A 17,344-nucleotide genomic window follows, 5' to 3' on the forward strand; every position below is an offset into this window, starting at 1 on the left:
GAGGGGCGGGGGGTGTGCGCGCTCCCCAGCAGGAACGGCGCTGAGCAACGGCCGTGAGAAGGGTTAAACAGAGGCGAGGCAAAATTTAAAGCGATTTCTCTTTATTCTTTGAGAGCAGTGCGAAGGGAAAGCGCAAGGCACCGGCAGACTTCCACCGGGCCCTTCGGCACGCTCTGCCAGCTACAGGGTTCAGAGTAAGAACCACAAAGAAAGGTTTTACAAAAGTTACACGCTCACTGCGGCACACTTCCAGAAGAGGTGTTTCCTATTAATATCGCTTTCACGTTAGCCCAAAGCCCCATAAACCCCACCAATTGGTACCGATACACACACCAAAACATCCCTTAAACACGTCTGCCTGGCTGCAAGTTGGTGCAGCTTTTATAAGGGCTGTGGGACTTCACTGCCCTGACAGAACCAGACTTTGTGTTTTCAAAGATCCCTTTTCAAAGTTTTCATGCAGGAACCAGTGAGCTATTTACTTATTTTCAGAGATCAAAGACCCAGGGATAAGGGAGACAGAACTTTCCCAGCACTTTGTCCACTCAAAGCAGCCTCACAAGTTCAAACCCCATGTCTAGGCTGGTAAGCCGCACAACACAGACATTTGTTTGGAATGCAGTAAGGTTTATATCTACGCTATGCACTATCTATTGTTTTTTGTGAGGTAAGAAGAATAGTGAAATACATGTTCTGCAAACACAAGACAATTTGGGAAGCCTGTAGTAAATCAGGTGGTTGAACATAGGTCTCTTCAAATCCAGAGAGGTAGCCCTTGCTCTAGTTTGTCTGATTTTGAGACTGTAGTGTGTTGCTTTGAATACTTTAAGAGATAACATCTGGCCCTCCGGGCTGAACTGTTGCCCCTTAACTGCACATTAGGCTGAGACCCTCAAATCCTGTAACTATACTTGCCCGGTCCATCTCTTCCTTATTACTCCCATACCTAAAATGCAAAAAGCTGCCAGCTTATATCCAAACAAATATGACATACAGATTAGAGGCGTGCCACACAGAATGCAAGATGGCAGGGTCTGCATAAAAAACGGGTTTTTTTTATTAATGATACATAAATAAGCACATACAACCCTTACACACATTTTTCAGGTTAACACCACAAAACCATCTTATAGTAACTCCAGAAAAAAAAAAAATCCTGCTCGAGGCCAGCACAAATGGGCATCACCTCCACAGTTTCAGGCAACATCAAGACCACACAGGATTCCAGTACAATTTGGTACAGTTAGAGAGTAGATTTTCACCAGTCTAGCTCTCACTGATTCAATGCTACACTGTTGAAGCCACAGGTACACTGGTTGAATGGGTACACGACCTGATTAGTCCAAGGGAAAATTAAAAAAAAAAAATAATTAAACCCCCCAGACCTTTAGACTATATAATTATGCTTGTTGCTGAACCACAGGTATAAGGGTTTACCCTTTGCATTTTTTTAAAATCAGGTGCTGGTAATTCAATGCCCTGCTGTCTGCATGTCTTGATTAATATTTTGCACCACACTTTCTACTCCAAATGGACTTGGTGGAAAATTTATGTTTTACTTCAGTTTATTACAGTCCTCTTTAAAGCCATCTCAGAGAGAGTCACCACTTTGGCAGAAAAGCCAACAAAAGATAAAAATCAACTTAGAGAAATGTTGCCTTTCAAAAGAGACTATGATGCCACTTCAACAGTGATGATTTCACACTTTCCAGTGTCTTGATCTGTGCAGGTAACATGCAAGGACCCATCCCTAGATAAAAGAGAAAGGTATGTTTAGGACTATCTCAACATAACACTTAGTATGTTACTGCATGTTCTAGACAGGATAAACAATAATCTTCACACAGACAAAAGGAAGAAAAATTAGCATCAAAATATCCAGAGAAGAACATGCTTCAACTTAGATGAAACCGATTTATGAAATTAAAATTTAGTTTATTGAATATTTAGATATGCACTTCTTGCCCTCCATTAAAGCTTGTATCTTCTCTACATATGTTGGAACAGATTCAGGAATACGTTTAAATATTGTAACTAAGTTTATTTAGTGCAGGTCTGTAAAGAGAATACGCAGTAATATTATTCAAAATATTCATCTTGAGAACTGAGTAACAGCAACCAACAGATAAGCATGCCTTCTCAAAGCATGAGAACTTGACTTATAAAAATTAAATACCAAGGATCTCCTTCAATGAGGAAAACCTTAATTTTCAAAATCCAAGAATTAAAGACAATATTGAATCCTACTTCATCTAGACATACACCAGTCACATGTAACATTTAGGTAAAACCAGATGCGTTCTAGTGAACTTTTCCTATTTTCTTTACCTAAATATTACTTAAAACCCCTTTAAATGCAAGTTTTCTGCACCACACAGCTGCATATATAATCCCTAAAATGTCTCTCTTATCAATGTGAAGTGCAAATCTCTATATGACTAACAAGGTATTTTAGGCAAAGTCTATTCATAGAGCATTAATAGACCTGACAGTTAACATAAGAAAATGAAATATTTATTTTCAACTCAAGAGAACAAGTAGGGATTTAGTTTTTCAGCAAAATCTAGACAACTTTCATATTATTTATAAAAGCAATATGAACTTCAGGACAGTGTCCTCGGAAGACAAACATGCTTTGACTACTAGAATTCCACCTTCTGATCTCTTTATAAACTACTTGGACTATTTCAAATGAGCCCAAGCACTCCTATTAAGGCCTAAGAAAGTTAAGAGAAATTTCTTTAGTATCATGTCATCCCCATTCCCCACCCTGCCATAAAATACTTCATATTTTCCCATAATAAACAGGTAATTGTGTAAAACGCAGATTTATGAACCCCGATTTCCTGTGGCATTGTTTCTCATGCTCGACAACCCTGACTCTGAAAGGATAGAGCCACAGGTTTTCATCACAAATGCCACATATGAGAAGTCCTTCATGGATTCCTTAGCAACTAATAAAGATAGATTCTACTTCAGTTTTTCCTATGAGCGTGGGCATTCAGCAGAACTACCTGACTCCTTTCCACAAGAAATTTGAGATCCTGACTGCTCTCAAGCATGGTTAAACTCAACAACAATTCAAAAGTTGCTAAAAATCATCTACACAACTGTGTTAAGTTTTATTTCTTTAGGAATTAAACAACGAAAACACAGAAGGTACTCTATAAAACCCACATTCCTACAGTATTTACTCCTGCTAGGACACAGCCCCGTAAGTAATGAAACAGTAAAATTTCTCAACACAAAATTAAGCATTCTGCAACAGGAGAAAAGGCTGCTTGTCAGAAGCGTGATATAGTAAGTTAAACAGCAGAACAATAAATATTTTGGGTACCTTTTCATAGTGAGAACAGTTAGTATATCATGTAGGCCATCCTCCTTTTTATCTAAATCCTGGAGTACAATCTAATTGAAAAAAAGGAATCTGTTAAATTATAAAGTTCTCTAAATCCTTGCAGAGCAGTTTAATGGAAGCGACACAATAGCTAAGGTATATGATTCATTTCGTTCAGCATCTCATACCAATCATTCGACATCAAAGCATGCCCTAGTGGACTTCATTCATCCGTAGTCCAAATCTATGTATTTTTAGTTATTTGCATTTCTTTTTCAGTGGTTTTGATTCAGGATCTATCACCAAGATAGCTGGAGTACCTACAACCCCCGCAGACTCCAGTAAGAGCTGAACATGTTCCTTTACTTAGGATCAGTTCTGTAATTATTAGGTAACAACCCTTCCCTATCCCCTTAAAGGTTTCTGGGCAGGACTAAGGTGGAATAACAATTTTCAAGTATTCCATCCATTTCAGCCACATCTGCCCCCTCCCTTATGCTTTAAGAGCACTGAAGCCAAGGCGAGCACATCATCATTGTTTCAAACAAGCTGTGTTCTCTCAATAGCTTGACTTGCAAGTAATATCTTTATAACGGGTGAGGATTTAATTGTATCATCTTATAACTGTGAAAAATCAAATGTGGTATTTAATACCCAGATCCTGTCCAAGGTAGGAAGATCCACAAGTAATCAACAGTACATACACTAGCTGCATCATTACCTCCATCAATTTTATTTCTAAAATGTTGGAGATGTACACTACCGGAATGACTGGTTACAATCTCTCATCCCAGGTGAGCTTACCACAGTAGTGCCAAATGTCAAACCCTGCCAGCCATTTAGAAATTCAAAAGGGAAACTTCAATTTCTTAAAGAAGTGCTTCAATATTTCATAACACATTTATAGAGGAACACTTTAAAGAAGTAGTCCATTTCCAAAAAGATGCATGTTATTCTAATTTTGTAACAGCAAGTTTTGGTAGGGGTGGGATTGCTTTTGGTTTAATTTTTTTTTTCAGATCCACTTGATTTCCAAGCGGTTGATACTAAAAGCACATATGAATGTGTATATACTCACCTGTGCAAATTTACCTTCCTCGTTCATGGGACTTTTCCCCAATGACTCGTATAGTTCAAGGCATACAGAAGAAGTGTTTCCAGGAGCATGCAGGGTGTGCTGCCTTCGAGCTGGTAATGGTGTCCCTGATGGAAACAGCACTGTGAATTTGTCAGCCCCTGACTCGTCTACTCCCTTTAAAAAGAAAAAAAAGTTCATGCCTTTCTCTAAGTCCTTTACTGATCTGGAAGTGTTGCAACAGTGCTTCATGAGAAAAGAAATCCAAGACTCATCCTCTCTGCCACTTTTACCATCACAGTAAGGAAAAAACCCCACAACATTCCTATAATAAATGAAAGTCCAGCTATTACAACACAGCAAAGACACAATCTATCTCCCTTAAAATCAAGCAGTTTTTCCCCCTGTCAATTTTTGTCAATAAACCTAAGTTACCACTTACTGCTGATCTATAGCCAATCTGTAGAACTATTAATAAAACAATACTGTTTCTCTAACATCAATCATGTGTAAGTAGTGCTGTATGTTTACTGTAGCAATAAAATTCTCTTAGTTAAATAATTTTAGCCTTACCTTAAGAAGAATATCTTTGCCAGAACACTCAATAAGTGCTGCTTCTTCTAATAAAGGATTCTCTTTCCCCAGAAGAATTCCTGCCTCTATGGCTGCACCAATGGGAATAACTTCATCTGGAGGAACTGAATTCAGTAATTCCACAGTTGGGAAAATGTCTTTGATCAGCTGCTGTAGCTTCGGGATTCGAGCAGACCCGCCACACAGAACTACCTGGAAAACATGCCTTAATGATTGCAAATCTTTCTTCTGACAGATAAAACAGATGGGTCACAACCTGCAATACAGAAATGCAAACTGCTCTGGGATATTTTATCATCTGTAGTTCTGAAAAGAAGAACTGATGGCATCTTCGCTTGACTTGTTGCTTTTGTACTTGAAGCTAAAGGAAATAGCTTGGAAGTTTGAAATGGTGTCTTGAAAAAGTGTTTCTTATAGTAAAGCATCAGCTAGATGAAGTAACATTTTAAAAATTGAAGAATTGATCATAAAATAACATTAGGTTGAAAGGGACCTCCAGAGGTCATTCAGTCCAACCTCCTGCCCAGAACAGGTCCAGTTACAACAGGCTGCTCGGGACCTTATTTCCATGGATATAGATTCCACAGACTCTGTGGGCCCTCGTTCTAGCATTTGATTACCCTCACACTACAAATTCTTTTCTTGGTATCTAAAATTTCCCCGTGTTGTAACTTGTGCTGCTTGCCACTCACCCTTCCATCATGCACCCACAGGAAGGCGTAAGACACGTTTTGTCTCATGTATGCCTTCCTATTAGGTAACTGTAGGCAGCACCAGTCTCCCCTGAGCAAACCCAGCTCTCTTGGCCCAAACCTCGGTAGCCTGTCCTGCTGCACAGCATTATTCCATCTCAGCCTTTGCTGATCTTTGCAACGTTCCTCTCCATTGGACTAGATGATCATTGTAGGTCCCTTCCAACTGAAATATTCTATTCTATTATATAGATTTCTCTCGCCTTTTTCAACCCCGCTGAATAGCGGGCTTGACCTACAGTGGTATTGTTTGCTCCCCTCCTTTTGGTACTGTCAGCAAACTTGCTGAGAGCACACGCCACTCCATCATCTGTGTTTATTAACAGAGACATTCAATGGTATTAGCCCCAGCATCAAATCCTGAGGGATGTCATTGACAACCAGTTGTCACTTACTGATCTTCTGCAAGAAAAAAACCCTTAAAACCCTTCTCTTATTACAGTAACTTTGTTGAGATCAACCAGATCTGGAAACAAAGCTAATTCCCACTTTTCTTGATGTAAAACATAAGAGTTGCAAAGTACGTTCATTTATTTTTACATTTAAAGTTGTGTGTGTGTCCCCCATCCATCCCCCCCCAAAATGCATTAAGGCCTGAGAGAACAGCACACTAGGCGACCTAAAAAAATACCGCCACCAGAAAACAAAAGACATTTGCTGAACAATAGCCCATGATACTTCATTATCCTACCAGTGAAACTCAGATGTGACACAGCAAACCTTAATTAAGAGTCTGAAATAGCATCGAATATCATTAAAAATGCCAGCTCACTTTTGCTGCAGAATTTATGTGTCAATTGCACCAGCAATAAATGCAGCACTATCTGCCACACACAGGTGCACAAGGGTTGAGATGAAGTTACTCTCTTACACCAAAGCAAAAAAGACATTTGAATGAAACTAGTAACCTTTGATACCTTACTCACCAACTTTGATATTAAAGCACTCTATAGTTTGGCATCTAATGCATTTTTAAGTTTTTTAAGCTAACAAGGAGGAGCATAGACACCAAGCAGACACCAAGTGATTTGTTCAACTCAAAACAAAAGTCAAAACTCAAGTTTTCTTCAGAAGTGTCAGCAAGCCCCATTCAAAGCTCAGTGAAGGCAGAAGAAAGTCTACATACTGAACTTAAAGAAGGTGGTACTCGGCTCTACCAAGAGTTACACACACACCCCCCCAAATGGAGACAAATCCTCTACCATTTACTCAATATGCAGCAGTAAAAACACATCACTGACTGACTCTACCTTATACTTAACTTCAAGTAACCAAAATCAAAGCAAAGATAGGAGTTCTAAAGATCTTGAGTCTACATACTTTGTTGGATCAAAATGCTTAAACACATCATAAAATAATGAGTCTGCAAGGAAAACAGGCCTCATAAATATTCTTCCTGTGGAGTTATAAAGCATACTACAAACAGGCAATTTCTATTATTACCTTATTAATATCATCTGCTGTAAATCCAACCTGCTGCAAGAGCTTTTTAATTGCTTCTACACATTTACTAAAAAGTGAAGAACAGATAAGTTCAAACCTGGCCCTAGAAGAGAAAAAAAAAGAAATAATAAAGAAGTGTCATCTCATCCATTAGAGACAAATACATGAAATGGAAGAATAATGTTTAGAATATACTTTGGTTCTGTAGCTATACCCGGTAGTAAGGGATTTTTTTTTTTTAAGAAATCTTATTTCCCAATTATTAACCTTCAAGTGATTTTTGTTGTTGTGAAAACATGTGCTATGGACTCCATTAACGCCTACGTGGAATTCACATTCATTCTTCTTCAGTGTACTCTAAAGAAAAAACAGTATTGTTGTCTTGACTCGTATGCGAAAAAAAGAAGCAAAAGTCCTGGAACTCCTTCATCATCTTTAAAATGGAGACACAAAGATGCAAATGTGCCTCTTGAATTTTCAGAGGCAAATCAAGCTGTGTCCTGATTTGCACACAGGGAATAGGTTAAGCAAATTGAAACACAAACTTGTGCTTGCTTTGGGCTCTCTGAAGCCTAAATAGGAAGTTATACTCTGCACAAATACAGCAAGTCAAATTCTGCAACACTAGTCCACAGGACTAGCACCCTTATCCAAAACTGAGCCAAAACAAGTTATACAATACTGTTTCTCACACTTGCAAACATACTGTGCCTTATTTTACCAGATCCAACTGCTGCAGCAGCGGATGCACAGTTCTGGAACTGATAAGTCTACTTAATTTTGCTAAAGCTGCTGCTGACTGGAAGAGCGATCAAAACTAGCGAAACATCTCAGCAAGAGATAATCCCAAGAGAGAAGAGACTTAGAGTATGACATAGCAGTATGAACAAAGAGACAGAAACCATCTTTCTACTCCAGCTGTCAAAAAAGAGGCAACATCACAACTTCCATGACTCCTGTAATTCTGAAGCTCATTTAGATGAGAGTCCAAAAGTCTTCTTTTCTTTAAGGAAAATGCAACAACAAAAACAATAATGGGGGAGGGAAGGGGGAACCACTTTGAATAATTACTCAATTGAGTATCTATTGAGTATCTATTCCCCTTTCACCAACAACCGGACTCCAAAGACAGGGGCTCCTTGTGTCTTTTTGCACTTTATTTTCTAACCATTAGGACAACATTGTTAGTGTTACTACCCTAACTACTACAGATTGCATCGTAACAGAACCATCAATACAAAACAAAGCTGAAAGCAAGCAAGTTGGACTTCTATCTTACTTCCGTTTCTGAAACTAACACCACCAAAAGTCAAAGCTTATTGAACATCCTAAATACAACCTAAAAAGATTTCAAGCATAGTTTTATATGAAAGCAGTAGCTTCAAGATTTGCTTTACCTGGACACATTACAATCAAAATCCAATCCATCGTACAATGAATCTACAAAACAGTTTGCACTTCCCAGGGTTGATAAAGAGTGCTTTGCAATATCAGCGCTGTTCATTAACTTCATCATGGCTCTGGGATTTCCTCTAATATGATGTTTACAAGACCTGCATTTAAAGAAAACAGAAGAGATATCAGTTTAGAAAGAGAGGCATTTGAGCGATAACAACTTTCTGAAAGGAAAAACAGGTTAAAGCTATTGAACTTCTTTTTTTCTGTAGACATTTTCGTATTATCTACAATGTCACTATTGACAGCTTGCAGAGAATAAAAGTGTCTATTTCAATTTCAACTGAAGAATATTGTAGAGGCACCCTGAACTCAAGTATTGGTATTTATCATACAGGCTTAAGTCTTTCTGAACAGTTTACCAGCTTAACAAATCCTATAAGTGCCGGCAAAGAACAGCAAGAAAAGGTCTGCAAGTTAACCAATTTTAACCACAGATTAAGAAGAAACAGAACACCAAATGTCAACAAAATACTGTGTTTCATCCAAAAAGTCTCCTTCTGTGATACTATGCAACTGACCACCTCAAGATCACTAGAGCTAATGGTAATGCATTTGTTCATTTCTGTGTAGAGAATGACATCCCATACAGACTTCAGTCTGATAACCCAAGCCCCTCCACAGTTCTTCATGCCAACAAGAAAAATAAAACCCACACAGGTGAATTCCCTGCCACCCCTTGTGACTGAAAGGATGTATGCAGCCTGTAGTCACATACACCACTCGAAACACAGAACAGCTCATAGCTCAGCCCTTATAGTTCAGCACTGACTTCAGCTAACATCCACCCAAACCCAAGTATGTTCCAGTCTTTCTCCTTGGCCCCCAACAACTGACTGTTCCTTTAATATCTTTATTTGAGCCGTCTCGCTCGCACCAGTCTGCTAGATCTCACAACCTGAGTATTTTTTTTTTGGAAAGCAAGTGTCAGATAACAAAGTTCCTGTCCTAACAGCAACATGCTTGGAATTCAAAACCTACCTCTGAAATTCAGAAGCTAAGTGTTCTGCTAGAGCTTCTGTGAAGCAAACTCCACCAATGCTATCATCTGTGTTTGTAGCAAGCACACGATATATTCCACTGTTTACTTCTATGACTGTGATAGAAAGTGATGTTCCACCAAGTTTATAAACCAATACATTGCTGCCATGTTAAAAAGAAATTGAAAGTAGCATTAATAAGCCATCTAGAATTACGTTAACTTTGACACACTATCTGAAAAGATTACCACCATATAATGTATTGCAAGTTTTTATCAGTTTCGTCAAGAGAATTTCAGTTGGGACATTTGTATTTAAGCATCTTAGTACTACTGACTACTTGACAATGTTCCGTAAAGAACAAAATCAGTCTATTTCATACAGTGAGAGCAGCCAGCATTTTTCCTACAACACAATGGAGAACTGAATATTATATTCAAGATTATAAGCAAGAATTATGAGAAGGGTAAAAAATAACAACCAAGAAGGAAACAAACACCTGTTTGCACTGACAGCAGTCTTTGCTATTTTGGAAATCTTGTGAATTATCTGAATATTCATAAGGGAAATCCAATGCACTTACTGAACCCAGGAACTCTGCTTTAGTTCTTCTAGCATATGTAAAATGATCCCATCTCCCACAATTAAAAAAGCTATGCCAAAAATCTGTTTTAAGAAGGGATGCATTTTTCTTCAAGTCAATCAGCTCAGTAAAGAGCAAGACAGAATCTGGGGACAAATCTTTAAAGACAATTAAGGAAACAAAAAAACCACACAAAAATCCCCAAAACAAAACAAAGGGACTTAAATACTACAGATTTACAACTTCTAAATTGTGATTGGTTTTATAGAGAGAGAAAAGAAAAACGAGTCTCAAATCATTAATTTTGTATCAACTGCTAAGGCAACACAGCATTCCCTTAAAGATTTCTCAAGATTTAAGTACAGCAGCTTAAATTTAAGAAGTAAAATATTAGGATTTTACCTTTTCCCAGTGGGTGAATCTTGGCCAATTCCATAAGCCAGGAGAGCTGCAGACGGTTCATGAATTAATCTCATAACATTAAATCCAGCAGCTGTAGCTGCTTCCCTGTGATAAGGCATAACAGCATTTCATTTCACTTTAATGATTTCACTGTAGTCACACACACTATTAAGATTTCATCTGAACTACATATGCCACCAACTCAGAACTTGGTTACAACATGGTATTAACAAAGATAAGTAACTGGGGGGAAAAAAAAAAACCACACTATCAAGAAGTCCAGTTGCTACTGTGTTCTTCAGGTAGTTGGATCTGCTGTGTGCTCACTGTCAAAGAACACACTGATGTAGCAGCCTACATACCCCATTAAAAAACCAGCAAAAACCCCCCTCAACTACAACATGAAAAACCCACCCCCAATCAAACTTGGTAACTTATTTTCAGGTATGGTACTAAAAATTCTTGGTACATTATTTCAAGAGATATCATGCTAGGAAAAGCGATTTTACTTCCAAATCAAGTTACCACACCTCATTTTAAACATTTTCTTTACATGTTTTCTTGAAACTTCAGTAACCTTGGGGCTGTCCTGCAAGTTGTTTCCTCCACTTTGAAGTTATTTTGAAGCTTGTGTACCAAAACAATTGAATGTTTCATCATACGTACTGCAAATACACAGCTCACTAATGTTTTATGACCAACTTTAAATGTGCTTTAAGTATTTCATGACAGTTAAACATAAGGGCTTCCACATATCAGAAAGTATATATAGATGCTGCCAATTACACACAGCTTTAAGTCTACTTTGTTTTCATATGGAGGAACTTTTACAGCAGGACTTTTTCCACACAGAACTTCCAAGTAGAATACCACCATGTATTCTGCATCTGCCTTCTGACAAAACAGTCCTCAATAAAGTCACATAACTCCACTTGGTTTGGCAAGTATTGCTGTACGAAGGAATGGGAAATTATGGAGGAGGGCTGAGAAACTATTTGCATTTCAAAGGGGACACTGAAGATCCACAACTGAAATGATATTCTATCCTTGATGATACCAAAATTCCCTCTCACTTTAACTGATTCAGAATTTCATTTTGGTTACAACAGTGAATTCCATGAAAAGTTTCTAAAGTCAGGATTTAACCTCCTGCTTTACACTTTCCCAATTCAAGTAACACCCCAGTGTCTTGACTGATAGTTGCAAGCTGAAGTCCAGCAGAATTCCCATTGCTGATCTGCCAGCTAGTCTGCTTTAGGCATGTTAAATAACAGAAAAATCTTAATCCTCTTACCCAAGGGCATTTTTCTGATTCTCTCCAAAATCAAATGGTACAGTGATAACAACGTCATTTACATCTGAACCCAATGCAGACTGAGCAGTTTCTGTTTACAAACATAGGCAGAACATGTTGATTAAAAGCAAAAAAACCAAGGTACCACATGTTAAAAATGAGGACAGATTAAAATGAAACTAAAATATGTTATGATTTTACTTGTTATATACCTTTCATTTTGCTGAAAATTAGTTTTGCCACATCTTCTGGGTTAATAAGTTTATTATCTATTTCATATTGAAGTTTTCCATTCTTCTCAACTATCTGTAAGCAAAACCAACATACTTTTGTTAGATACATAATTTGGTTATTAACAAAAAGTAATGTTTAATTTAGTTTGTTCAAAGTAAAAAGCACTGCGCTATGTAAATATTTTCTGCATTAGTACTCCATTACAAGAGAATAAATACTTCCAAGACACACACCAAAGATCACAAAAAACCCTGTATTATCTAACTGACATGACAGTGACATTCATACGGACTCAAAAGACTCCAGACCTATTAAGAGGTTTTCCTTTGTACAAAAGCAACATTTACAGCAAAAGTACTTGCCTGCTTATATTTCATAAGAAAAAGTAACAACTATTTACATAAGCATATCAATACAAACAGTCAAAAAAACAGAAAAGAACTCGTTCCTTCTTTAGGAATGTATTTTCCAGGATAATTTTTCTCTTGTTTTGCAAAAAGATTTCTAGAAACAAGCACAGTATTACCCAAATTAAATACTGAGATTAAATCAAGCGGTTAAGCATTTTTATCACGAGATGCTGTAACCTGAGCATCTTCTACTAGCACTAAGAAACACCACAACACTACTATCCAAATATTTTAAGAATCATCCTTTTTGAGAATGGCCAAGAGATATATATATATAATTTATCTGTTGGACTGTACAATGACAGCAGACCTCAGATCACAGTTAAATCCTCTACTTCATAAGAAGAGAAACATTCTATATAGCAGCTAATGGACCTCGTATAATGAGAGCTGATCACTACAGAACACAAATATGGTGTGGCACAAACAATGACAAGAAGAAAAGTATAAAATGATACAAGTTATTCTGGGAACAACAGAAAAACTAGATCATACTTACTGAACATTTGCTTTCTGCTATGTATTTCTCTGCCTGTGGGTCACCAGAGCTGTCCAGACAAATTCAAAATAACAAATTAAATCATATGCTCAAGGGTAATTGCACAAATTCATCTTGCTGATGATGTCTACAGCATATGAATCTACACTTCAATCAAGATTCCTGTTTCCACTCTACAGACACATTTATACGAGAGAAGACAGACCAACAGTTCCGACCGCTGGTATCTTTCAATCTCCTTTCTCCAAACTAATGACCAAAAAAAATACCTATTAGTTAGTGAAAAGGGAAAACAAAATCCAACACATTATTTTAACCTGCTATCCCAAATAATCATTATAAAATATTTCAGTGGCACTTTTGTTGCATTGACTGAAACAACACAACAGCAATAAGCTGACTATTCTTAATCCTCTACTATGTAAAGTTATGCATCTGAAAAGTGCCGAGAAATAAATCAGAATGGACATTATCTTGTAAACTCCTTCCAATGAAAGAGCTGTAACACACAGCTAGGTTATCACTGAAAAGTTTTGTTGCATCTCTGATGTTAGACCTAAACCAACAAGTTTAGTTCTAGGATCACTCTAACTGCCAGTGCAAATCATCACAGCTCCACTAACTGAAAAAAATCACAACAAGTATTACATCAATGTGTTTCACAATTGTAATAAAAGCAATACAAAGTTTCACCCGAATAAAACCACAGTGGATTTTAGCCACAGGAAAACATCCAGGTAACAAGAAGACATTTTAGTTAACAAATTTCAGTATATATCAAAAGCATACACACAACTTGTTACTAAATTTCACAATCTGCTTTTCACAGACAAAATTCAGACATAGAATACTACACATGCCTTTTCTCCTGGAATGAAATGTAGAATAAGAAGTTCATAATATAACAAATTTTAAGATACAACATACTTTCCTGTCAATGCCAGGTTAGCTTAACTACTATCACACCAGATTAAAATGCCTTCAGTACCAATGCTGACACTACGCTTCACCAACCAGCTTTAATGGAGAAAACTAAACTTCTCATCGCCCTTTGCACAGCTGTTCTCTTACCTTCGCCCAAGGATCTGCTTTACTTTCACTACAGTGTTTGAAATATTTCTTATTCTACTTTGCTTTGCAGCTAAACCAACAACCTGAATGAAAAATAAAGAAAAACAAAAAAGTGAGCAACAGGCAGAGCTCCTCTCTTCTCCAAACCACCACCACAGAAGGGAAGCCTCACCTCCTCGCTCTCCGAGAAAGCAACCACCGCAGGAGTGACCCTGTCCCCGGCGTCGTTGGCGACCACGTCGGCCCGGCCATCCTGCGGACAGAGGCACCACCCGTGAGCTGCCCCCCAGTGCACCCTGCGCCCCGTCAGGGCTTCACTCGCTGCGCGACCCGGCAGCGCCGTGAGGGAACAGAGATGACCGCGGCCCACCCTCTCCTCCCGGCAAGGGCCTCCAACCCGCCCAGACGCCTCCGGCCCGGGCCCCGGACATCGCGGGGGGAGCAGCCCCTCAACCCCTCACCTTATAGACGGCAGCGCAGGCACAAGTAGCGCCCAGGTGGACACCGATGGCCGCCATGAACTCTCCCCGGTCCGCGCGCCCCCGCCGCCCCACAATGCACCGCGCGCCCCTCGTTCCCAACCAATCCTGCTCCTCTGTTCTCCCCGGCCGCCAATCAAAGCCCGCACCGCGCTCTCTTGCAAACCAATAACGGAGAGGAGCACGTGAACGTGTCGTCATCGGCGGAGCAAAAAAAAGAGAGAGGGACGTCATCACGCATGGCAACGGGGCAGACTCCCTGCGCTAGGCGCGGGTGATTTGGCGGTAAACGGCCGCTGAGGGGAGTTCGTCAGGCGGAGCCCTGGGCCTGCTCGGGGTCCAGTTTATTTAACCCCAGAAGACCCAACCGTTAAGAAAATAGAGATTAAAATGGAGAAAGGGCGAAGGAGGCTATTTCATGCATGTGCTGGAGTGTGCGTGTTTTATGTCAGTGGCATCTCTCATGGTTTAGTTGCAGGCAATGAAGCACATGGAGACGGTGTAAATATTTTTTTATCAAGTGCTGTAGTTATTAACGAAGCAGTCAAGCTGAAGTGCTGATTTTGCATAATCTAACGAGCCATGACCGATGTTTGAAGGCAAAGCTCAGTGTCTCATTATGTTGCACTTCTGTTGGAGAAATGGATCTTAGCATTACCACGGCGAGGGGGGAGGAAATTATTTTTAATCAGTCCTGATGGAATTTAACATCGTTCACACAGAATTTACTTCACCCTGGCCAGAGCCAGGAAGGCTCCTCATGTGGCCCAGTAATTTCATGTGGCCCAGTAATGGGCGCAGCACAGTTCTCTGTGCCTTAACAGGGATCAGGTCACCTCATATTTGCAGCCTCTCACTGTAAAGATGACAGTGCTTCTGTAGGTATGGGTGCTCATTTGCTTCTCATTTACACAGAAAGTCTAAATGCCCTGCAGTACTATCTCACTGCATCCTTCCAAAGCAAAGACTGTCCTTATCCTACTTTATATATTCGGTCTGTTGAAGGTTAAAGGAATGAATCAAGATCACGTAGAGGTGAAAGGAGTTACCTGGAGTTGCAAAGGGATTTTGTGCCCCAAAACTGATCCTGGGCTTCTTAAGACACAGAACAATCTGCATTTCAGTAACTGAGCTTGCTGAAGTCTGACCAAAGGCTGGAGCTGAGATTGCCAGCAGTCCGTGCTTGGGAGGTGATTGCAGTGTTGATAAAGGTGAAACTTGTACAACAGAAAACAATACCTTTTAAGTTTGTCCAAATTGTAGCTCCTTTCTGCCTCCTCTTGTAAACAGAGGAATGAAAAGAGAAAAAGGGTAGAGGTCGGAAAGACCTGTGGGGACTGGAGAAAGGTGTTGTAGAAGAAAGCAATGACAGAAGTGATGCTTTTGGCAAAAGAAAAGATGGAGGGAATCTGGGAAGAGATGCTGAAGACAGGGTAAAGGAGAGCAGAAACCTCTAGTACAGAAACCAAGAATATTTTTCCTGTGCTTTCCGCCAAATCATCATACCAGTTGCACCATTTATGGCAATATACCGGTATTTAAAACCTAAACCAGTATGTGTAATACGTACGTCAAAAAGTGCTTATGGTCACGCTACTAACATCTATAGAACTAAGCACATCCACGGTTATTTTCCAGTTGTTGTTATGCCATGGAGACATCAGGATGGACACACTGAAGTTCTGCTTATCTTAACTAAAGCGGTTAATGTTCCTTCCAGGTGTAAGCAAACCTGAGTGGAAGCAGGCAAGAAATGCCTTGGCAGAGGTTTGTAGTGGCCAGTAATGTTTCTTGAGGAGTGAAAACCCCTTGTCTGTCTGTGCTCTTCCTATCTTTTCAGGTAGTATCCTTAGCTACAGACTCAGCTACAGACTTAGCTACAGAAGCTCAGAGGCTGCACTGAGCTTGACTGAGCTCAGAGATGGGGTGAACAACCCACTTCTAAGTAAAAGTGGAAGAGCCTGCCCTACTTGCTATGGCAGTCTGTAAGTAAGTGAAAGCCTTAATATGCTTGTTGTTCATTAAAGGTGGGGTTGAGGAGGCAAAAACTGATCTGAGCAGCAGCCTGTATTCAGGACGCAAGAGAATTTAATCTTTCACATGTCCAGGAGAGCTATCTCTCTGAGTCAGAAGGAGGAGAAAAATCCAGCCCCAGTCTGACTGGAGTCCTGCACATCTCTGGGTACCTACATCAAACAAACAAGCCCACCATGCTCCCCCCTGCAACAAACTCACCTCTGATTTGGTCAGGCACTCTGCTGAAACCTCTTAGTAGTATTTCCCAACTGACAAAGCAGTTTCACAAACCTTCACGGCATCAGAGCTGCCCCTTCTCTCCCAGTCTGTGGCACATCTCTCAGCCATCCGAAAAGCAAAGCAGCCACCATCAGACCAGCTGTTAGGACAGTACGACCTAAGCTTGCCCAAGCTTCTTCTGTACTGAGAGCTAGCAGGAAGCCTGAGAGGCTTGAATACAAAAATGGATCCCCCCGATACTGTCTGTTGACTAGGAAAATCACAGAGATTATGACAAAAAGGCAGTAACATCTTCTGAGTTATTTAAAGTGGAAGTAAGCATCTGTGTTGAACAACAGATTTTTTTGCAGCTGGTAAATAGTATATACTCTAAAATGTCCCTTGGGGTGAGGAAAGAAGGATGAGAGAACTTCTTTTAATTATCTTGTGCGTGTTCTGACTTAATTCTCAGGAAATTAAGCTCCAAGGAGGCTAGAGATG

General features: G+C 39.6%; 1 protein-coding gene across 1 annotated transcript; it reads right to left on the reverse strand.

Moving 5' to 3' along the window:
• Positions 1–1,671: 1,671 nt before the first annotated feature.
• Positions 1,672–14,647, reverse strand: HSPA14 (heat shock 70kDa protein 14). Its single transcript, XM_009705520.1, has 14 exons — positions 14,591–14,647; positions 14,302–14,382; positions 14,130–14,212; positions 13,055–13,107; positions 12,128–12,217; positions 11,916–12,006; positions 10,622–10,726; positions 9,638–9,799; positions 8,599–8,754; positions 7,202–7,304; positions 4,986–5,198; positions 4,416–4,589; positions 3,338–3,408; positions 1,672–1,750 (listed from the first exon to the last, which is right to left on the reverse strand). The coding sequence occupies exons 1-14, from the start codon at positions 14,645–14,647 to the stop codon at positions 1,672–1,674; spliced, it is 1,518 nt and encodes a 505-aa protein (XP_009703822.1).
• Positions 14,648–17,344: the final 2,697 nt, after the last annotated feature.

This window comes from Cariama cristata, unplaced genomic scaffold (assembly GCF_000690535.1).
Source record: "Cariama cristata isolate BGI_N322 unplaced genomic scaffold, ASM69053v1 scaffold7610, whole genome shotgun sequence".
Lineage (NCBI taxonomy): Eukaryota > Metazoa > Chordata > Aves > Cariamiformes > Cariamidae > Cariama > Cariama cristata.

Bases quoted from the DNA above. Each gene is read 5' to 3' on its own strand.
- HSPA14 (XM_009705520.1), bottom strand. From the start codon at position 14,647: ATGGCGGCCATCGGTGTCCACCTGGGCGCTACTTGTGCCTGCGCTGCC. The intron at 10,727-11,915 runs GTAAGAGGATTA...GCCTTATCACAG, and splicing joins AATCAGAAAAATGCCCTTGG to GGAAGCAGCTACAGCTGCTG. The intron at 7,305-8,598 runs GTAAAGCAAATC...TTTCTCTTCTAG, and splicing joins TTTGATTGTAATGTGTCCAG to GGCCAGGTTTGAACTTATCT.